The 23,365-nt window shown below is 43.8% G+C and overlaps 2 protein-coding genes and 1 long non-coding RNA gene across 3 annotated transcripts in view; 1 reads left to right on the top strand and 2 right to left on the bottom strand.

The window, feature by feature from the left end:
* LOC120910202 (gastrula zinc finger protein XlCGF26.1-like) overlaps positions 1–23,365 on the top strand; it is a 1,148,070-nt gene that overhangs the window by 497,131 nt on the left and 627,574 nt on the right. The gene's annotated exons all lie outside the window — the stretch shown is intronic.
* On the bottom strand, positions 1,469–17,665 carry LOC120909807. The gene is made up of 5 exons (XM_040321537.1): positions 16,117–17,665; positions 7,938–8,829; positions 5,213–5,348; positions 3,510–3,775; positions 1,469–2,999 (listed from the first exon to the last, which is right to left on the bottom strand). The coding sequence occupies exons 1-5, from the start codon at positions 17,640–17,642 to the stop codon at positions 1,716–1,718; spliced, it is 4,104 nt and encodes a 1,367-aa protein (XP_040177471.1). The 5' UTR covers positions 17,643–17,665; the 3' UTR covers positions 1,469–1,715.
* On the bottom strand, positions 19,972–20,660 carry LOC120910301. Its single transcript, XR_005741508.1, has 3 exons — positions 20,623–20,660; positions 20,360–20,509; positions 19,972–20,002 (listed from the first exon to the last, which is right to left on the bottom strand). It is a non-coding gene; the product is annotated as an uncharacterized LOC120910301 (long non-coding RNA).

Here is a 23,365-nt window from a genome sequence, read left to right as displayed (position 1 = left end):
TGACCGCATTCCAATCACCAATCATCGTAGAATTCTGATCATTAGTAAAAAACGAGACTCAGGGCACATCATAAAGTGTAGAGCTTTCTTGTTTATTTTACAAATCAGAATGTAGGATTAACATACAATAAAACAAATCTTAAAGATATCGGGGGCAAAATAAATGTATTGATAGTTATGCATCGGCTGGACCGGCCTCTTCAGTAAATAACAAAGAGTAATGAAACCCGCCAAAAAAGGCTCATTGGTGGAAGACAAATCCTAATGGTATACTGTAGGTCACAGGTGTCAAACACGAGTTGCCAAGAAACCTTAAGGATTTAGAGAAGATCTGTAAAGAAGAGTGGACCAAAATCCCTCCTGAGATGTGTGCAAACCTGGTATTGTAAAATCTTGGAGGAGAACCCACAGCCAGAAAACTGAAGATGGCCTAGCCAGTCTCCAGACCTTAATCCTATAGAAAATTTATGTAGGGAGCTGAAACTTCGAGTTGTCAAGAAAGCTTAAGGAATTAGAGAAGATCTGTAAAGAAGAGTGGCCCAAAATCCCTTCGGAGATGTGTGCAAACCTGGTATTGTAAAACCTTAGAGGAGAACCCTCAGCCAGAAAACTGAAAATGGCCTAGCCAGTCTCCAGCCCTTAATCCTATAGAAAATGTATGTAGGGAGCTGAAACTTCGAGTTGCCAAGAAACCTTAAGGATTTAGAGAAGATCTGTAAAGAAGAGTGGACCAAAATCCCTCCTGAGACGTGTGCAAACCTGGTATTGTAAAATATTGGAGGAGAACCCTCAGCCAGAACATTGTAGATGGCCAAGCCAGTCTCCAGACCTTAATCCTATAGAAAATGTATGTAGGGAGCTGAAACTTCGAGTTGCCAAGAAACCTTAAGGATTTAGAGAAGATCTATAAAGAAGAGTGGACCAAAATCCCTTCTGAGATGTGTGCAAACCTGGTATTGTAAAATCTTGGAGGAGAACCCTCAGCCAGAACATTGAAGATGGCCTAGCCAGTCTCCAGAACTTAATCCTATAGAAAATTTATGTAGGGAGCTGAAACTTCGAGTTGCCAAGAAACCTTAAGGATTTAGAGAAGATCTGTAAAGAAGAGTGGCCCAAAATCCCTTCTGAGATGTGTGCAAACCTGGTATTGTAAAATCTTGGAGGAGAACCCTCAGCCAGAACATTGTAGATGGCCTAGCCAGTCTCCAGACCTTAATCCTATAGAAAATTTATGTAGGGAGCTGAAACTTCGAGTTGCCAAGAAACCTTAAGGATTTCGAGAAGATCTGTAAAGAAGAGTGGACCAAAATTCCTCCTGAGATGTGTGCAAACCTGGTATTGTAAAATCTTGGAGGAGAACCCTCAGCCAGAACATTGTAGATGGCCTAGCCAGTCTCCAGACCTTAATCCTATAGAAAATGTATGGAAGGAGCTGAAACTTCGAGTTGATAAGCGACAGCCAAGAAACCTTAAGGATTTAGAGAAGATCTGTAAAGAAGAGAGGACCAAAATCCCTCCTGAGGTGTGTGGAGACCTGATCACCAACTCCAAGACACGTCTGACCTCTTACAAAATTTGCAGGGGATTAAATCATTATTTATTTTCCCCACTGTGTCTGCTGGGCCCATTATGAGGGACTCTCACTCTTCTTACTGGAATTTGTACTTGAACTACTCCATCCATTAAATGCCATCATACCGTAGTTGCCAGCAGAATCACTTGTTGTGGATTCTCTGATGCCTAAGGAGATTTCCTCGGATTGTAAAGCATTTCTCGCACTCCGAACATGAGAAGGGACGCTCGCCCATGTGAACTCTCTTGTGTCCAACAAGGTCTTCATTGTGGATGAAACATTTGCCGCACTCTGTACATGAGAAAGGCCGCTCCCCCGTGTGAATTCTCTGGTGGTGTTTAAGAAGGTTTTGTTTCGTGGTTAAACATTTCCCGCACTCACTACATAAATAGGGACGCTCACCCGTGTGAGTTCTCTGGTGTTTAACAAGGCTTACTTTTTGAGTGAAAGATTTCCCGCACTCTGAACATGGATAAGGGTGCTCCCCTGTGTGAGTTCTCTGGTGTTTACGAAGGTTTTGTTTCGTAGTGAAAAATTTCCCACACTCTGAACATGAAATAGGACGCTCACCCGTGTGAGTTCTCTGGTGTTTAACAAGGCCTACTTTTTGAGTGAAACATTTTCCACACTCTGAACAAGAAATAGGACGCTCCCCCTTGTGAATTATCTGGTGTCTAAGAAGTCTTCTTTTCAGAGGGAAAAGTTTCCCACATTCTAAACATGAAAAAGCACACTTATCTGTGTGACGTTTCTGGTGTATACGAAGTCCCCCTATCTGATTGAAACATTTCCCGCACTCAGAACATGAAAAAGGATGCTCCCCAGTGTGAGTTCTCTGGTGTATGAGAAGTCTTTCTTTGACAACAAAACATTTCCCACACTCTAAACAGGGAAAAGGACGCTCTCCTGTGTGACTTCTCTCGTGTACAAGACGGGAATATTTTCGAGTGAAACATTTCCCGCACTCTGGGCATGAAAAGGGACTTCTCTGCTGTTTGGGTAGTGCTCCGTTTTTGATGTTAGATTTCTTGCAATCCATAGATGACAATGAACTCTTTCCTATGTAACCTCCACCACATGAAGAAGACTCCTTGGGATTGGATGGATGTGTCGATCTATCTGCATTGTGAGATCTCAGTTGGACATCTGATGTCATAGTATGGGATTTATCAGAAGGTTCCTCAGGATTAGAAGGATCCATTGATCTTAGATGGACATCTGATGTCATAGTATGGGATTTATCAGAAGGTTCCTCAGGATTAGAAGGATCCATTGATCTTAGATGGACATCTGAGGTCATAATATGGGATAGATGGTCATCTGAAGTTATAGTATGGGATAGATGGTCATCTGAGGTCATAGTATGGGATTTATCAGAAGGTTCCTCATGATTAGAAGGATCCATTGATCTTAGTTGGACATCTGATGTCATAGTATGGGATTTATCAGAAGGTTCCTCAGGATTAGAAGGATCCATGGATCTTAGATGGACATCTGATGTCATAGTATGGGATTTATCAGAAGGTTCCTCAGGATTAGAAGGATCCATTGATCTTAGATGGACATCTGAGGTCATAATATGGGATAGATGGTCATCTGAGGTCATAGTATGGGATAGATGGTCATCTGAGGTCATAGTATGGGATTTATCAGAAGGTTCCTCAGGATTAGAAGGTTTCATTGATCTTAGATGAACATCTGAGGTCATAGTATGGGATAGATGGACATCTAATGCCATAGTATGGGAAAGATGGTCATCTGATGTCATAGTAGGGGATATATGGACATCTGATGTCATAGTAGGGGATAGATGGACATCTGATGTCATAGTAGGGGATAGATGGACATCTGATGTCATAGTAGGGGATAGATGGACATCTGATGTCATAGTGTGGGATAGATGGACATCTGAGGTCATAGTGTGGGATAGATGGACATCTGAGGTCATAGTGTGGGATAGATGGTCATCTGAGGTCATAGTATGGGATAGGTGGACATCTGAAGTCATAGTATGGGATTTATCAGAAGGTTCCTCAGGATTAGAAGGATCCATTGATCCCTTCAGATGGGAAGGTCTGTGATGTGCTGTGGGAATAATGGGATCATCTCCTGGAGAACATTGTGTGATGTCATCATCTTCTGCCTTGAAATCTCGAGATGAAATTGGATCTCCTTCCGAGGTTTTCAGAACAAAGAGTCCATCTATAAGAAAAAATTTTTTAAATAAAAATTAAAAAGAAAATCTAGACCAACATTCAGGAGACTTACAGTATATGTTGGTCCACCATTAAAAAGTCTATCGAAGCTCCAGCATGGAATCGGGTGCAATGATTACACCAAACCAGATAAAGGATACAACACACCCAAACCTTACTAGGTAAGTGAATAACATGTGTGATACTGTAACTGTGTAAACAGAGATGGACCTTCCACCACCTCATTTATTGGAAACATGACAACATACTGAAGAATGGAGATGTCCATTACTCACTTGTGTCCGTATGTAGAGAAGATTCCTCCTGTTTACTTTCCGTAATCATCTCCCCCTCCTCCATAGACTGCTGATCTCCACTCACCAACCTCTCTTCTTTTTCCTCTTTATGCTCAACTTCGACGTCTTTCAGATCTTCACCCTAAACCCCCAAAGATTACAGAATACATTTATAAAAAAAATAAAAAAAAATTACAAAGACGAACATATACTCGTAGAATTATTTTTGAGTTATCTATGGCCAGTCCCATCTACCTGATCATTCTCTTTATAGGTGTGATCTTCCTGGGTGGAATCCCGAGAATACAGAAGACAGCCTTCCTCCATAGACTGCTGATCTCCACTCACCAACCTCTCTTCCTCTTCTTCTTTAACCTCAACTTTGATGTATTTCCGTTCTTCACCCTAAACCCCAAAGATGACAGAATATACTTATTAAAGGAAAACGTTTACATAGACATATGTTCTGTCAAAGTATAATTTGTATTTATTTTTTTAGGTCTACATGCTCAGTATCATCTACCTGATGATGGTGAGGGATGGTGTGACCTTCCTGTGTGGAATTCTCTTTTATCTCTTCTTTAATATTGACTTGTGTGGAATCCCGGGGATACAGAGGAAGGGGACCTCTCTCTGGTGGGTTCCCATTGCTGGATCCATCTGTAGGAAACACACACACTGACTAAATACATTGTTTCTATGTGTTTATCAGATGATGGGGGATCTAGGTGGACCCTCCGTACTGCTCTCTCCTTTACAATAATGTGCACCACCCTACAGTTTGGGCCCCATTGTTAGCCCGGAATACAGAGGATGGGGACATTTCTCTGGTGGGTTCCCATTACTGGATCCATCTGTAGGAAACACACACACTGACTGAATACATTGTTTCTATGTGTTTATCAGATGATGGGGGATCTAGGTGGAGCCTCCGTACTGCTCTCTCCTTTACAATAAAGTCTCCTCTTACCCGGTGATGTGAGGGGCGGCTGATTGTCCATCATGAAGTCCTTGTCGAGTTCCTTGTGTCCTTCTAAATACTCCCAGTCCTCAAGTTGGATAAATGACTTGAAAAAAAGATTGGAAAGACTTGTTTGACCAATAGAAAAATAAATGAATAGAAAATCTCCATATGCATAATCCTATACCAACAGTTGACTTAGAGGAAAGCAAAAACCTCTGTAAATTTTGGTTCAAATTGAGGCAACTGGGTAAAAAAAATCCTTTCTTATCTTCCAAAAGCATTTGAATATTCTCTGGATCAACAATCTCTGATGTTATTACCTACAGAAACAATTGAGTACTGTCCATGATACTTTTTTATTTGCACTAACACAATTTTTCAGGACAAGCTTTCGGGGTGTGTCCCCTTCTTCAAGGTCCATAATATGAAAAAAGGGTCCTGTGCGTGTTTGGTACGAATGTGATGCGATTTCAGCCATACAGTTTGTATGGCTGAAATCGCATTGCACAGACATTGCATGTGATCTGAACAGCAATGCGGTGCGAATCACAGGAAAGTACAGTGGTCGGTAGTACGTGCAGGATGGTCCAAAATGTTTTTTTGGACCAGTGTTTTTTTTTTTTTTTTTTAATTTTTACAATTTAATTTTTTTTAATTATTTTTTGACAATTTATTTTTGGACTATTTTAACAATGATGGGAGGGTGGGGTTTTATTTTTTAAATATATTTTTTCCAGTGCTTTTGGGAAAGGGGGTGGGGGGGATGGGGCAATGGTTGGTGTCAGTGGACGGTGTCAGTAGGGCAGTGGATGGTGTCAGTAGGGTAGTGGTCTGTGTCGGTGGGGTAGTGGTCGGTGTCAGTGGGGCAGTGGACAGCATCAGTGGGGCAGTGGACAGCGTCAGCAGTCTGTGTCAGTGGGGCAGTGGTCAACATCAGTGGGGCAGCAGAGGGTGTCAGTGGGGCAGCGGACAGCGTCAGTGGGGCAGCGGACAGCGTCAGTGGGGCAGCGTCAGTGGACGGTGTCAGTGGGGCAGCGGACAGCGTCAGTGGGGCAGCGGTCAGTGGGGCAGCAGACGGGGTCAGTGGGGCAGCGGACGGGGTCAGTAGTTGGCGTCAGTGGGGCAAAGGAAGGCGTCAGTGGGGCAGAGTACGGCGTCAGTGGGGCAGCCTGTTTCAATGGGGCAGTGGTCAGTGGGGCAGCGGACGGCATCAGTGGGGCAGCGGACAGTGTCAGTGGGGCAGCGGCAGTGTCAGTGTGGCAGCGGACGGCGTCAGTGGATGGTGTCAGTGGTGCAGTGGACGGTGTCAGTTGTCGGCGTCAGTGGGGCAGTGGACGGCGTCAGTGGGGCAGCGGACGACGTCAGTGGTCGGTGCCAGTGGGGCAGTGGACGGCGTCAGTGGATGGCGTCAGTGGGGCAACGGACGGCGTCAGTGGGGCAGCGGATGGCGTCAGTGGACCGTGTCAGTGGGGCAGCGGACGGCGTCAGTGGTCGGTGCCAGTGGGGTAAATGGTAAAGGAGAGATGTCCATAGTTTCCAGAAGACAAACATCTCCTCGACATATCCTACTGCACCAGTAAAAATGGTTGATGACCAGAGAAATCCATTGTTGTAAATTTTGACAATTTGTTTTACGACTGGCTTCAATAAAATTTTTTATTTTTTTTAAAGGATTTGCTATAATGCCACAAATTAAATTGATGATCGATGTGATCATATTCTTCCCTTATCAGTTTTACAATTCCAGGATGTTGATCTGTCCCTAATACTTTCACTTCATTATTATTTTCTAAAATTCGATCCAGACAATTTTGAAAAGCTAAATTTCTCCATTGCCACTGAAGATGTTGTCTGCGATAATTGCACGACCTCAAAATCAATGATGTTTTCTGATGTTAGGATGCAAATGGGCACAGCGAGGCTGCACATGGGCACAGCGAGGCTGCACAGGGGCACAGCGAGGCTGCACAGGGGCACAGCGAGGCTGCAAATAACCCTGTTGACCCTCTTTCCACTTAAAGTAGCTGCTGCATTTCCCACCCTAGGCTTATACTCGAGTCAATAAGCTTTCCCAGTTGTTTGTGGTAAAATGAGGTGCCTCGGCTTATATTCGAGTATATATATAGGTAGATTCAGGTACCTGGGTGCAAACTTGCGGCAGCGTAGCTTAGCCTGTTTAGGCTACGCCGCCGTAAGTTAGCTAGGCAAGTACATGATTCTCAATGTACTTGCCTGCTAATATACGGCGGCGTAGCCTAAAGCGGGCAGGGCGTAAGGGCGCCAAATACAAATGTCTTGGAGGGGGGCGTGTTTTATGGTAATGAAGCTTGACCTCACGTTTTTGAAGTATTTTTTTTACTGCGCATGGGCCGGGCGACTACATTTCCCAGTGTGCATTGCGGCTAAGTACGCCGCACGGGCCTATTGATTTTGACGTGGACGTAAACTACGTAAATCCAGATTCGCGGACAACTTACGCAAAAAATTCGAATCTCGCGGTGGGAACGGCGGCCATACTTTAACATTGTTATTCCACCTAATAGATGGAATAACTTTAGGCCTGCTAATCCCTTACGGAAACGGCGTAAATTGACTGCGGCGGCCGGGCGTACGTTCGTGAATTGGCGTATCAACTCATTTAAATATTCTACGCCGACCGCAATGGAAGCGCCACCTAGCGGCCAGCCTTAATATTGCAACCTAAGATAGGACGGCGCAAGCCGTCCTATCTTAGATATGTTTAAGCGTATCTCTGTTTGAGCATACGCTTAAACATAAGTCGGCCTAGATTCTGAGTTAGGTCGACTTATCTACTGATAAGTCGGCCTAACTCTACCTGAATCTACCTAATACAGTATTTAAATATTTGTGGAAGGTAGTTTTAGAGGAAAAAAAAAATGTATATTTACCAGGTCGAACATTTCTTTAACTTTTGTAAAAGAAGAACCACTGCAGACTATGGACGACGACAGCAGGACATTTCCAGAAGCACAATTGGCTATATCCGGTTGACTTTGCCAAATGATTTGGCGATGGTGGTCTGGGCATGTTCCATAGACTTTTAAAAGGCTTCCAATAATCACTTTGTCTAAACTTTGAATAGTTTCAAAACAGTCTTCGGTGGGGCAAATAAGAAGTTTGTCTAATTCCGATTCAAAAACAATAACATTTCGATCATTAATAATGCTACTTTGTTGGTCTTGTGTATTCTCAATAGATTTTTCCATGACGTAATTTCGAGCCTGTGACATGTCACTTTCTGTAACTGCAGAACGATCAGGAATGTCGTTTCCATCGACCGTTTTTTCCAACGTTACGTTCAAATCCATAGCGATTTCATTTTCAAAATTTTCGAATTCCCGTTCCAAAGAAACGTCACCGATAGACTCCGACTCTAACTTAATGGGCACAATTGAGTCCGATTGTGGAGATGGGTTTTCGAACGTTACTTGTTCTGTAGATTCTGATTGCGTTGATCCACAGATGCCTTCCGTGGTAGAAATCTCTGTAATATTACACTTTATTGGTGTAAAATGTATTTGGCGTCGGTCCTGAGCCAGACTGATTTTTTCTGGTGCTGAAATGGGAGTTTGGGGAACCACGAGGTTTGAATGCACAGCGTAGTCATGGTCCTTAGAAATGTCGTGATAACTTGCACCAAACACGTACGATTTTTCCGATCGAGAGAACCTGAAGTCTTCTTCACACGTTTGAGTAGCAAAGTCCCGAGGCTTGTGACCTCCAGCCCTTCCAAATTTTGTTTGAGTAGCAGAGTCAACTTTGTTCGGGATTATGGCCGACCTGGAATCATGACACGAACAACAACACGAAGATTGTTCTATAGGGGTGTCAGGACTTCCAGTCAATTTTTTTTTTGGTAACGAAATCGACCTACCCTGTGGGAAGACAGTCGGTAATGCATTTGGTTTTAAAAACAATTGAGTTTTTTTCATGTGAAAACTTTCATCAGAAAAATGCACTGAGCACATACGAAACCGGTCACCGTTTTTATCGAGAAAAATAGATTGGGCAGATTCCCTCAGGGCTTCCTCGGTCAAATCTCCGACAGAAAGCCACGCTTTAATGTTCTCAAGATTTTTCGGAAACAGGTGCAGTTTAATATTGGCAATTTTTTTCCCTGTTCTGTGAGGGCATTTTTTAAAAATACACTTTGGCATTTTTCTGTAAAATATAAAAAAATTAAAAATTTAAATTTTATAAACACACTGAAATTGGTTTGTATATTAATACCAATAGTAAAATCAACCTGTGATACGAAGAAGTCCACATTAATTAGTGATATTTAGGTACAGTGGATTAAAGATGTTGTAAAGCTCTAAATCAGGGGTTTCCATACTTTTAAAACAAAGGGCCAGTTTACGGTCTTTACGACTCCAAGGGGGCCGGATTCTGACCAGTTGGGGGTAGAAAATGCCCCAGGGCCGAGCATCAGTGAGAAAAAACATGGCCCAGTGTTGGTGGGCAGTAGGAGGAGGAATAGTGCTCCATCATTGCTATTAGTCTAAGAAATTGTGCCCCATTGTTGGTGCCATTGGAAGGAATAGTGCCTCATATCATTGGGAGCAATACTGCCCCAAGGGCCGGATGAAGGCTAGCTAAGGGCCACATCCGGCCCTTGGGTCACAGTTTGGAGACCCCTGCTCTAAATAACAAAAAAAAAACTCTATGGGCTAGATTCACGTAGATCAGCGGATCTATAGATCCGCTCGATCTACGTGATTTAAGATCCGCTCCCGCAAGTTTGAGAGGAAAGTGGCTAATTCACAAACCACTTACCTCCAAACTTGCGACGGCGGATCCTAAATCCCCCGGCGGAATTCAAATTCCGCGGCTAGGGGGAGTGTACTATTTAAATCAGGCGCGTTCCCGCGCCGATTTAAGTGCGCATGCGCCGTCCGCGAAATTTCCCGGCGTGCATTGCTCCCACTGACGTCGCTAGTCAGATCTTAGACCTATGAATCAGGCGCATAGATAGGACCAGTGTAAGTCAGAGATACGACGGTGTATCTGTAGATACACCGTCGTATCTCTTTGTGAATCTGGCCCTATATCTTCATTAACCACTTAAGCCCCGGACCATTTGGCTGGCCAAAGACCAGAGCACTTTTTGCGATTCGGCACTGCGTCGCTTTAACTGACAATTGCGCGGTCGTGCGACGTGGCTCCCAAACAAAATTGACATCCTTTTTCCCCCCACAAATAGAGATTTTATTTGGTGGCATTTGATCACCTCTGCGGTTTTTATTTTTTGCGCTATAAAGAAAACCAGAGCGACAATTTTGGAAAAAAATGCAATATTTTTTACTTTTTGATATAATAAATATCCCCCAAAAATATATATAATTTTTTTTTTTTCCTCAGTTTAGGCCGATACGTATTCTTCTACATATTTTTGGTTAAAAAAATAAATAAATATATATCGCAAAAGGCGTTTGAATGGTTTGCGCAAAAGTTGTAGCGTCTACAAAATAGGGGATAGTTTTATGTAATTTTATTATTATTATTTTTTTTACTAGTAATGTCGGCAATCAGCGATTTTTATCGTGACTCTCTTCCTAGTGACAGTGTCCTGTCACTAGGAAGAATGGGGAAATGTTTGTTTACATCAGCATTTCTCCGTTCTTCCTCTCCGTGAGACGATCGCGGGTATGCCCACGGACATCGAGTCGGTGGGACCCGCGGTCCGACTCACAGAGCTCGCGCCCACAATGCCACTTCTTAAAGGGGATATATATATACACGCCAATCTGCCTGTCCATGCCATTCTGCCGACGTATATTGTCGCGCAATGGCCGGCAAGCAGTTAAAGATGTTGTAAAGCTCTAAATAAATAAAAAAATATAAAAAATAATATATCTTCATTAATAGAACTTGTAAAAGCTGAGCTATGGAGCTTTATTGAATATATTAGACACACAAATAATTTTTGAGAGAGAGAGAGAGACCACCACCCCTCTCTCTCTCTCTCTCTCTCTCTCCTTCCTTTGTCTCTCTCTAATTCTCTTTTCCTCCAGACATAAAGAGTGCCCCCATTCCTTTTATGGGGGGTTACTGGGTGTTAATGTAAAATAAGATCCTCTTACCTCCTCTGCTGCCAGTTCCAGCAATGTCTCCTTTCTACTTCCTCCCGACTCACCTCTCACCCGGAACTTCCTATATATACTCTTTCATCACTTCCTGTCTGTACCTGACATCACTTCCTATCTTTGCATTCCACTGACAATAAGCGAGATCACCTTGTGTTGAATATAAATACTGTAGTCTAAGTTACATTTCATAATTTTGCCCTCAACCTGGTGATCCAGGGATCTCCAAACTACGGCCCTCCAGCTGTTACGGAACTACACGTCCCATGAGGCATTGTAAAACTCCAACATTCACAGACATGACTAGGCATTAGGGGTGCAACGGATCAAAAAACTCACGGATCGGATCGATCCTCGGATCAGGAGTCACGGATCGGATCATTTTCGGATCAGTAAAAAAAAAAAAAACACAAGACAAACAAAAGTTTTGTCTTTTTACATTTTTATTAATATTTTTTTTTTTTTTTACTACTAATGGCGGCGATCAGCGACTTTTTTCGTGACCGCGACATTATGGCGGACACATCGGACAATTTTGGGACCATTACAGTGGGAAAAATGTCAATTACAGTGTTACTGTTTTACTAGTGTGGGGGCATTGTTGGCTATGGCTATTATTACAGTGGCAAAAATGGTAATTACAGTGTTACTGTTTTACTAGACCGAGTACATCAGTACAGTGAGTTGGCTAATGGTTATTAAGCCATTAGCCAACTCACTGTACTGATGTACTCGGTCCGTCTCCAGGTTACATGCAGAGTCAGCGGCGCAGCGCGCTCTTGCAAAATAGAAAAAATCCACGAGCAGAGGGAGGGGTGATGACATCAGCGCGCACCGCCGCCGAGTGTACCAAGATGGCCAACCGCTCCGGAGCTAGGCCGAAGCCGCGGTCTTTCCTAAGGCCGCGGCGGCGGTGCGTTCCGCGGATCGCATACTGTTCCGATCCGAACAGGTCGACCCGTTCGGATCGCGGATCGGGCACAATCCGTTGCACCCCTACTAGGCATGATGGGAATTGTAGTTCCTGAACAACTGGAGGACCATAGTTTGGAGACCCAATACAAACACAGATTATACAGCAAAATAATTATATAAATATATGATTTTTTTTTTTACAATGTTTACATTTGATAACGCATATACGTAGAACTCATTTATTTCATACACACTATATTACCAAACATATTGGGACGTCTGCCTTTACACGCACATGAACTTTAATGGCATCCCAGCTTTAGTCCGTAGGGTTTAATATTGAGTTGGCCCACCCTTTGCAGATATAACAGCTTCAACTCTTCTGTCCACAAGGTTTAGGAGTGTGTCTATGGGAATGTTTGACCATTCATCCATTCTTTGTGAGGTCAGGCACTGATATTGGACGAGAAGGCCTGGCTGGCTCGCAGTCTCCGCTCTAATTTATCCCAAAGGTAATCTATCAGGTTGAGGGCAGGACTCTGTGCAGGCCGGTCATGTTGCTCCACCTCAAACTCGCTCATCCATGTCTTTATGGACCTTGTTTCGTGCACTGGGGCGCAGACATGTTGGAACAGGAAGGGTCCATCCCCAAACTGTTCCCACATAGTTGGGAGCATGAAATTGTCCAAAAAGTCTTGGTATGCTGACGCTTAATGCACAGGGGAAGAGGCTAGTCCTCAAAACGCATTAGCCTATTGGATTTTCACCTTCTGCCACATGTTAGGATGTACTGTGGACTGAGAGGGGTGGAGGACATTGAGTAGAGGCCAGTGGAGGGATTTCCAGAGAGGGGTGGAGGACATTGAGCAGAGGCCAGTGGTGGGATTGGCAGAGAGTGGTGGAGGACACTGAATAGAGGCCAGTGGGGGAATTGGCAGAGAGGGGTGGAGGACACTGAATGGAAGCCAGTGTAGGTTTTGGCAGAGAGGGCGGGTGGACTTTGAATGGAAGCCAGTGTAGGGGTTGGCAGAAAGGGGTGGAGGACACTGAATGGAAGCCAGTGGAATGATTGGCAGAGAGGGGTGGAGGACACTGAATGGAAGCCAGTGGAAAGATTGGCAGAGAGGGGTGGAGGACACTGAATGGAAGCCAGTGGAAGGATTGGCAGAGAGGGGTGGAGGACATTGAATGGAAACCAGTGTAGGGGTTGGCAGAGAGGGCTGGAGGACACTGAATGGAAGCCAGTGAAGGGATTGGAAGAGAGGGGGTGGAGGACACTGAATGGAAGCCAGTGGAAGGATTGGCAGAGAGGGGTGGAGGACACTAATTGGAAGCCAGTGGGGGGATTGGCAGAGAGGGGTGGAGGACACTAATTGGAAGCCAGTGAAGGGATTGGAAGAGAGGGGTGGAGGACTTTGAATGGAAGCCAGTGTAGGGGTTGGCAGAGAGGGGTGGAGGACTTTGAATGGAAGCCAGTGTAGGGGTTGGCAGAGAGGGGTGGAGGACACTGAATGGAAGCCAGTGGAAGGATTGGCAGAGAGGGGTGGAGGACTTTGAATGGAAGCCAGTGTAGGGGTTGGCAGAGAGAGGTGGAGGACACTGAATGGAAGCCAGTGCAGGCCCGGAGCTAGGAATGAAATGGATAAGTGCAGGGAATACATGACATGGTGGAAGGGGAACCTTAATCGTGTAATAAGTGGTCAAGTTATGGTTCTTACCTGAATGGCCAAAGAGACGGGGTTATGGGGAGGAGTTTAGGAGCATAGCTTGCAGGCAGGGGTGTGACAGAATCAGTTTGAGAATTGGAGCCAGCACATGAACACCCTCCCCCTTTTTTGTTTGATACTTTGGGTTGGTGGTAGTTTGTAACGGATATTTGGGGTCCTTGAAAGGGTGTGAAATCTGGTGTTTTGGGAAAAAGGTGGGGAACCATCGTTGGTATGGTGCCCTCTAGTTGGTGGTCCAATAAAAGTGGTAGGTCATGGTAGACCAGTAATGTGTCTGAGGTCATCTGGGATTGCCCCCAAGGTGGGGTCTTGCGGCTGGGGGCACATCTTAGCTAGTGGGTGCCACAGACATAATGTTTCAGTAATATGGTACCTGCAAGGACTTCAAACCCAAGTTGATCTGTAATGTTATGGTTTGTTATTTATTTGTATGTTTATAATAAAAGGCCATTTAATCCCACTTTGAGTCAAGTGTTGTTATTGGGTAGTGGGAGGTACAGCTTGAGAGGCAGGCCAGAGGTTATTGGTAATTGGTGACCTCTGATCTACCCTAGTCAAGGGTTAAGCACAGTACTGTCCTCTAAAAGTTTGCTACATGTGGTAGTCTATCCCCCTGTGAATCCCCGGGTGTGCTGGTACTCACTTTGTCCTGCTTGCACCCATTGCTCTCAGGCAAGAATCCTATTCAAACCGTGATGCTGAATGGATCTTCATAAGCTAGCCTGAGCCAAGCAAAGGCCTCCTCTAGACCTAGGTGGCCCCTACTAGGCCACGACAGTCTCCTTAGCACTCCATCTTCCACCCAACCCCCCCTGCTGGCATGGCTCCACCATATTTAAGGGATGACTCAGCCACCCTGCCAAAGCATTCTGCCCGGGGATTAGCCAAGTTTCCTCAAGTTTTTAGATCAGTCCTCCTGGCCTCCACCCACTAACTTCTAGAAGTTTCTCCAAACTTCCAGACCCAGGGGGCGGTACCAGGGACCTGGTGAATCATCCAGCCTGACCTGCAGTAAATCTTGACCCAATTTCAGACTTACAAGCTAACCATGAGTCTAACATAAATTTGCCTGCACTAATCTAGTAGCACACTAGAGGGTACTACACAAATAAAAGACCAAGGGATGACTCTCACCTAGACTTGTGCACAACGGAAAAATTTGTTTAGTTTCGTTTCTTTTCCGTCCTGTTGATTCGAAATCATTCGTCATTTTTCTAAACTGAATTTTTCATGTTCGGACTAATTCGTATTTTGCAAGCGTAATTTTTCATTGAATCTGAATGATTCGTATTATTGTAAGCCTTATTTTTAGTTGATTTATAATTCATACTTTCGGTAGAGTACATTGTTTTTCGTTGAATCGTAACTTTTTTTGGTTTGTTGATTCAAAATTTTCCATGTCTCTCTCACAATAGCGCTGCCTAACGTGCTTCTAATGGATTTGTACTTTTCTAAATACATTGCGGTTATTTGTAGCGATTCAAAATCTCGTATTTTACTTTCGTTTTTGACATGCGGCTATAGCCTCCGCCCCTGTACACCATTTTGAGAGGAAGTTCAGCACGGTGAGGGAGGAGCAGAGAGCAGAGCAGAGAGTGTTATTGTTGGATGTGTGGTTGGGATCACAACAAGTCGACTTGCTGTTGAATTAGGCCACATTAACGCCACATGGAATTATCCCGAAGGCATTCGGGCATTCGCTATTTGCGATATAATTTATTTCGGATTCGGTTTTATTCGTAATTGCTTTGTTCGGAAATTCGAATACTTCCGAACCTCCGAAAATTGCTAAATTCGTTCGACTTTCGATTTGTTACGAAACGAATTGCACAAGCCTACTCTCACAGAACATCATAGAATTCTGGTCATTAGTAAAAACCAAGACTCAGGAAGTGTAGAGTTTTCTTGTTTATTTTACAAATCAGAATATCGGCTTAACATGCAATAAAGCAATTTACATTTAAAACTGCTCAATGTACACAAGGCCGGGTTTTCCGACGGGGAAAAGGCCGTCGGGAATCCCGGCGGGAAAAAAAGAGAGCAGGTTCTCATTTTTTGTCTGGCGGGAGCTGAAACTTCGAGTTGCCAAATAACCTTAAGGATTTGGAGAAGATCTGTAAAGAAGAGAGGACCAAAATCCCTTCCTGAGATGTGTGCAAACCTGATCACCAACTACAAGAAATATCTAACCTCTTACAAAATCTGCAGGGGATCAAATCATTATTTTCCCAACTGTGTCTGCTGAGCCCATTATGAGGGACTCTCACTCTTCTTACTGGAATTTTTACTTGAACTACTCCATCCATTAAATGCCATCATACCGTAGTTGCCAGCAGCATCATTTGTTGTGGATTCTCTGATGTCTGATGAGATTTCCTTGGATTGTAAAGCATTTCCCGCACTCCGAACATGAGAAGGGACGCTCGCCCGTGTGAACTCTTTTGTGCCTAACAAGGTCTTCTTTGTGAATGAAACATTTCCCGCACTCCGTGCATGAGAAAGGGCGTTCCCCCGTGTGAAGTCTCTGGTGTATAAGAAGTGCATATTTCTGTTTAAAGCTTTTCCCACATTGCGAACATGGGTAAGGCCGCTCCCCCGTGTGATATCTCTGATGTTTAAGAAGGTCTCCTTTCCAGGTGAAACATTTCCCGCACTCTGTACATGAGAAAGGCCGCTCACCCGTGTGGACTCTCTGATGCAAAATAAGTTTGGCTTTTTTCATGAAGCATTTGCCGCACTCTGAACACGAAAAAGGACGCTCCCCTATGTGAATCTTCTGGTGTTCGCGGAGGTTTTCTTTTTGGGTGAAACATTTCCCGCACTCTATACATAAGAAAGGACGTTCACCTGTGTGGGTTCTCTGGTGTGTAACAAGTGCATTTTTCTGATTGAAACTTTTCCCGCATTGTAAACATGGGTAAGGTCGCTCACCTGTGTGATTTCTCTGATGTCTAATTAGACCTGATTTCTCCAGGAAACATTTCCCGCACTCACTACATAAATAGGGACGCTCACCCGTGTGAGTTCTCTGGTGTTTAACAAGGCCTACTTTCTGAGAGAAAGATTTCCCGCACTCTGAACATGGATAAGGGTGCTCCCCCGTGTGAATTCTCTGGTGTTTAAGAAGGTTTTGTTTCGTAGTGAAACATTTCCCGCACTCTGAACATGAAAAAGGACGCTCACCTGTGTGAATTATCTGGTGTCTAAGAAGTCTTCCTTTCAGAGGGAAACGTTTCCCACATTCTGAACATGGAAAAGCACACTTATCTGTGTGACTTTTCTGGTGTATACGAAGTTCCCCTTTCTGAACGAAACATTTTCCGCACTCAGAACATGAAAAAGGACGCTCCCCAGTGTGAGTTCTCTGGTGGTTAAGAAGGCTTTCTTTGATAATGAAACCTTTCCCGCACTCCGAACACGAAAACGGTCGCTCACCTGTGTGAGTTCTCTGGTGTATGAGAAGTCTTTCTTTGACAACAAAACATTTTCCGCACTCTAAACAGGGAAAAGGACGCTCTCCCGTGTGACTTCTCTCGTGTACAAGACGGGAATATTTCCGAGTGAAACATTTCCCGCACTCTGGGCATGAAAAGGGACTTCTCTGCTGTTTGGGTAGTGCTCTGCTTTTGATGTTAGATTTCTTGCAATCCATAGATGACAATGAACTCTCTCCTATGTAACCTCCACCACATAAAGAAGACTCCTTGGGATTGGATGAATGTGTTGATCTATCCGCATAGTGAGATCTCAGTTTGACATCTGATGTATGGGATTTCTCAGAAGGTTCCTCAGGGTTAGAAGGATCCATTGGTCTTAGATGGACATCTGATGTCATAGTATGGGATAGATGGTCATCTGATGTCATAGTATGGGATAGATGGTAATCTGAGGTCATAGTATGGGATAGATGGTCATCTGAGGTCATAGTATGGGATAGATGGTCATCTGATGTCATAGTATGGGATATATGGACATCTGAGGTCATAGTATGGGATAGATGGACATCTGATGTCATAGTATGGGATTGATGGTCACCTGAGGTCATAGTATGGGACAGATGGACATCTGATGTCATAGTATGGGATTTATAAGAAGGTTCCTCAGGATTAGAAGGATCCATTGATCCCTCCAGATGGGAAGGTCTGTGATGTGCGGTTGGAATAATGGGATCTTCTCCTGGAGAACATTGTGTGATGTCATCATCTTCTGCCTTGAAGTATGGAGATAAAATTGGATCTCCCTCTGAGGTTTTCAGAACAAAGCGTCCATCTGTAAGAAAACAATCTTTAAATAAAAATGTAAAAGAAAATCTAGACCTACATTCAGGAGTCGTATATGTTGGTCCACCACTAAGAACACAAAATAAGGTCCATTGGCATGGCCCATAGGGTGAGTACATGGATTGAAAACTGGCTACAAGGGCGGGTTCAGGGGGTGGTGATAAATGTGGAGTATTCGGAATGGTCATGGGTGGGTAGTGGGGTCCCCCAGGGTTCTGTGCTGGAACCAATCCTATTTAATTTATTCATAGATGACCTGGAAAATGGGGTAAGCAGCACAATCTCTGTATTTGCGGACGATACTAAGCTAAGCAAGGCAATAACTTCTCCGCAGGATGTGGAAACCTTGCAAGAACATCTGAACAAATTAATGGGGTGGAAACTACATGGATAATGAGGTTCAATGTAGAAAAATTTTAAATAATGAATTTGGGTCGCAAAAATACAAATGTAATCTATACACTGGGGGAGAACCTCTGGGGGAATCTAGGATGGAAAATGACCTGGGGGTCCTAGTATATGTTAGGCTCAGCAATGCCAAGCTGCTGCTAACAAAGCAAACTGAATATTGGCATTAAAAAGGGGATTAATTCCAGAGATAAAGCGATAATTCTCCCGCTCTACAAGACTCTGGTCCGGCCGCACCTGGAGTATGCCGTCCAGTTCTGGGCACCAGTCCTCAGGAAGGATGTACTAAAAATGGAGCGAGTACAAAGAAGGGCAACAAAGCAAATAAGGGGTCTGGAGGATATTAGTTATGAGGAAAGGTTGAGAGCACTGAACTTATTCTCTCTGGAGAAGAGACGCTTGAGAGGGGATATGATTTCAATGTACAAATACCGTACTGGTGACCCCACAATAGGGAGAAAACTTTTTAGTGGAAGGAAGTTTAATAAGAGACGTGGCCTCTCATTAATATTAGAAGAAAAGTGTTTTAACCTTAAACTACGTAGAGGGTTCTTTACTGTAAGAGCGACAAGGATGTGGAATTCCCTTCCACAGGCGGTGGTCTCAGCGAGGAGCGTCAATGGAAAAAACTATTAGATAAGCACCTGAACGACCACAACATACAGGGATCTACAATGTAATGCCGATATATAATCACACACATAGGTTGGACTTGATGGACTTATGTATTTTTTCAACCTCACCTACTATGTAACTATGTGTTATGCTGCGTACACACAATCAGTCAAACCGATGAGAACGGTCAGATGGACCGTTTTCATCAGATTAAACCGATCGTGTGTAGGTCCCATCGGTTATTTATCCATCGGTTAAAAAAATTCAATCTTGCTTTAAATTTAACCGATGGATACCTAATCAATAGAAAAAAACGATCGTTTGTAGGCACGTCCATCGGTTAAAAACCTGCGCATGCTCAGAATCAAGTTGACGCATGCTTGGAAGCATCAAGCTTTGTTTTTTCAGCACGTCGTGTGTTTTACGTCACTGCGTTCTGACACGATAGTTTTTTTTAACTGATGGTGTGTAGGCACGACTGACCATCAGTCAGCTTCATCGGTTAACCGATGAAAAATCCATCAGACCGGTTTCATCGGATGGACCAATCGTGTGTACGCGGAATAAGTCTCTCGGAGCTCTGGGACGCAATTGGATGTAATGATTACGCCAAAGTATGAATACAAACCAGATAAAGGATTCAACACACCCAAACCTCACTACGTAACTGGATAACATTTGTGACACTGTAACTGTGTCTACAGAGATGGACCTTCCACCACCTCATTTATTGGAAACATGACAACATACTGAAGAATGGAGATGTCCATTACTCACTTGTATCCTTATGTAGAGAAGATTCCTCCTGTTTACTTTCCATCATCATCTCCCCCTCCTCCATAGACTGCTGATCTCCATTCACCAACCTCTCTTCTTCTTCTTCCTCTTTACCCTCAACTTTGATGTCTTTCCGTTCTTCACCCTAAACCCCAAAGATTACAGAATGCATTTATAAAAAAAGAGCAAAAAATTACAAAGAAGAACATCTACTCGTAGAATTATTTTTGAGTTATTTTTGGCCAGTCCCATCTACCTGATCATTCCCTTTATAGGTGTGATCTTCCTGGGTGGAATCCCGGGAATACAGAGGCGCTCCCTCCTCCATAAACTGCTGATCTCCACTCACCAACCTCTCTTCTTCTTCCTCTTTAACTGTCATATCATTCGGTTCTTCACCCTACATCCCAAAGACAGAGAACATTTTAGTATCAAGAGATTACATAGAAGAATGTCCTCTCATATACTAAATGTTGAGTTCTTTTTGGCCAGTCCCATCTACCTGATTATTATCTGTATAGTTCTGATTTTCCTGGGTGGAATCCCGGGAATACAGAGGACCTCTCTCCTCCATAGACTGCTGATCTCCACTCACCAACCTCTCTTCTTCTTCTTCTTCTTCCTCAACTTTGACGTCTTTTAGTTCTTCGCCCTAAACGACAAAGATGATAAAAATACATTTTAAAAAAATTAACAAGAGATTAGAGGAATGTCCTCTTATGGCTCAGAATACATTGTTAGGTCCACGTGCTCAGTACCACCTACCTGATGATGGTGAGAGATGGTGTGACCTTCCTGTGTTGAATCACGGGAATACAGAGGACGGGGACATCTCTCTGGTGGGTTCCCATTACTGGATCCATCTGTAGGAAACACACACTCTGACTGAATACATTGTTTCTATGTGTTTATCAGATGATGGGGGATCTAGGTGGAGCCTCCGTACTGCTCTCTCCTTTACAATAAAGTCTCCTCTTACCCGGTGAGGTGAGGGACGGCTGATTCTCCATCATGACGTCCTTGTAGAGATTCTTGTGTCCTTCTAAAGATGGATCAGAGGATTGATAGCTGAATTTTACCTGTTCAGATGTCCTCTTCACTAGTTCATTTATCTGTGCACAATCAAATTTTCACTAAGTACAGTCCCAGAATCCTCCTCACCTCTCCGGTCAGGTCTGTATTTTATTAATAGAGATAAGAGTGATGTCATGTGACCTCCCAGAATCCTCCTCACCTCCCCGGTCAGGTCTGTGTGTTATTAATAGAGATAAGAGTGATGTCATGTGATTAGGCTAAGTGATTCTATATTTAGAATGTATCTGGACACATATTATATAATAACTCCAATACACAGGATGTGATATGTCTGTAGTAGTGGATGTTGGAGATAAAAGACATCACAGAGACTATGGAGGAAGAGGACGGACATGACTTGGGGGTTACTGGATGTAAATATAAGATAATATCTTATTACCTCCTGTTCTGCCAGTTCCAGCAATGTCTACTCTCTACTCCCTCCCGACTCACCTCTCACCCGAAACTTCCTGTCTGTACCTGACATCACTTCCACCTCTCAACCGGAACTTCCTGTTTGTACCTGATATCACTTCCTGTCTGTACCTGACATCACTTCCTGTCGTTGCGTTCCACTGACTATACATGAGATCACCACCTTGTGTTAAATATAAAAGCTGCAGTCTACATTACGTTCCATCATTCTGTCCTCTGCCTCATGGTCCATTCTTCTATCAGGTTACATCGATGATTACACCTCAGATTATACAGAAAAATTATTATATAAATGTATGATTTTTTTTTTCTTCTTTTTACAATGTTTTAATTTGATTACCAATATTGACATGGGGGCTCATTTATTTCATATATATCATGTTCTTTCCCATTGTATGTACACACGTGACATCACTTTAAATAATTCTAGTACGGTCCGTCAATTTTATGGATGATCCATCTTCCTATCATTATCAAGAAGAGACAAAAAAAATCGTTTTACTGGGGATTCAGTACTTGTGTCCGGTAAGTGCTCAGTGTATAGAGTAGAGCCCAGATCTGAGTCCTCAGCCCTGACCAGCTGATCACAGCTTGGAACTTTCACTTTCGCTTTCATTGCCAGAGGATTCTACCACCAGGAATGAACTTATGACCCCATTACATTATATCAGAGCCTAGGGACCATGGACTGTGCACTATGTATTATGAATAGTGTACTAAACACTATGTACTAGAGACTGTGTACTATGGACTTGGAGTTATGTACCATATATACTAGAAATTTTTGTTTTATTTGACCATGCCCCTTTAAGGCCCTGCCATTGATACTGCAATTTGCCCACACCCCCGTTTGCCATAGCGCACGTAGCATTACTACTCTCCTCGGGGGGGGGGCACCCGAAGGTGTCCCGAGCTTTTACAATCATATCGCGTACAGTGCATGGGGAAAGCATTCACAGCACTTCACTTTTTCCACATTTTGATTTGTTACAGCCTTATTCCAAAATGGAATCCAGTCTGGTCGGCCGTCCATTGTAAGACAACCCTGCCTCCTCCTCGTCTGTGATAGGCGGAACACTGATACAGTTTCCCAGCATCGTATCAGTGTTCCTCTATCACGGACGGACAAGGAGGAGGCGGGGCTTTCTTACAATGGACAGCGGAACAGACTGAATTACACAGCAGCAGATACACGCTGTTTTACTAATGAAAGGTATGGCTGCAACTGGGCAAAAAGAGACTGTAACTGGGCACAATAAGGGCCAGATCCACAGACGAAGTACGCCGGCGTATCTACTGATACGCCGGCGTACTTTCAAATTTCCCACGTCGTATCGTTGTTTTGAATCCTCAAAACAAGATACGACGGCTTCTGGGTTAGATCCGACAGGTGTACTACTTCGTACGCCTTCGGATCTAAGATGCAATACTTCGGCGTCCGCTGGGTGGCGTTTTCCGCATCGGGTATGCAAATTAGCGATTTACGACGATCCACGAACGTACGCGCGGCCGTCGCATTTTCTAACGTTGTCTGTAGTCGGCTTTTTCCGGCGTATAGTTAAAGCTGGTATTTTGCGGTGTATAGATAGAATTGCCATGTTAAGTATGGCCGTCGTTCCCGCGTCGAAATTTGAATTTTTTTTTGCGTAAGTCGTCCGTGAATAGGGATGGACGTAACTCACGTCTAAGTTAAAAAAATGATGTTGTTGCGACGTATGTGGATCTGGCCCTAAGACTGCAACTGGACACAATTAGACTGCAAGTGGGCACAATAAGACTGCAACTGGGCACAATAAAAGACTGCAACTGGGCACAATTAGACTGCAACTGGGCACAATTAGACTGCATCTGTGCACAATTAGACTGCAACTGGGCACAAAGAGTCTGCAACTGGGCACAAAGAGACTGCAACTGGGCACAATTAGAATGCAACTGGGCATTGTTTACCCAGTAGCTGCTGCATTTTCCCACCCTAGGCTTATACTCGAGTCAATAGGTT

Source organism: Rana temporaria, chromosome 8 (genome assembly GCF_905171775.1).
Source record: "Rana temporaria chromosome 8, aRanTem1.1, whole genome shotgun sequence".
NCBI lineage: Eukaryota > Metazoa > Chordata > Amphibia > Anura > Ranidae > Rana > Rana temporaria.
The sequence above is the reverse complement of the archived record's forward strand: the minus strand, read 5'-3'. Positions and strand labels throughout refer to the sequence as shown.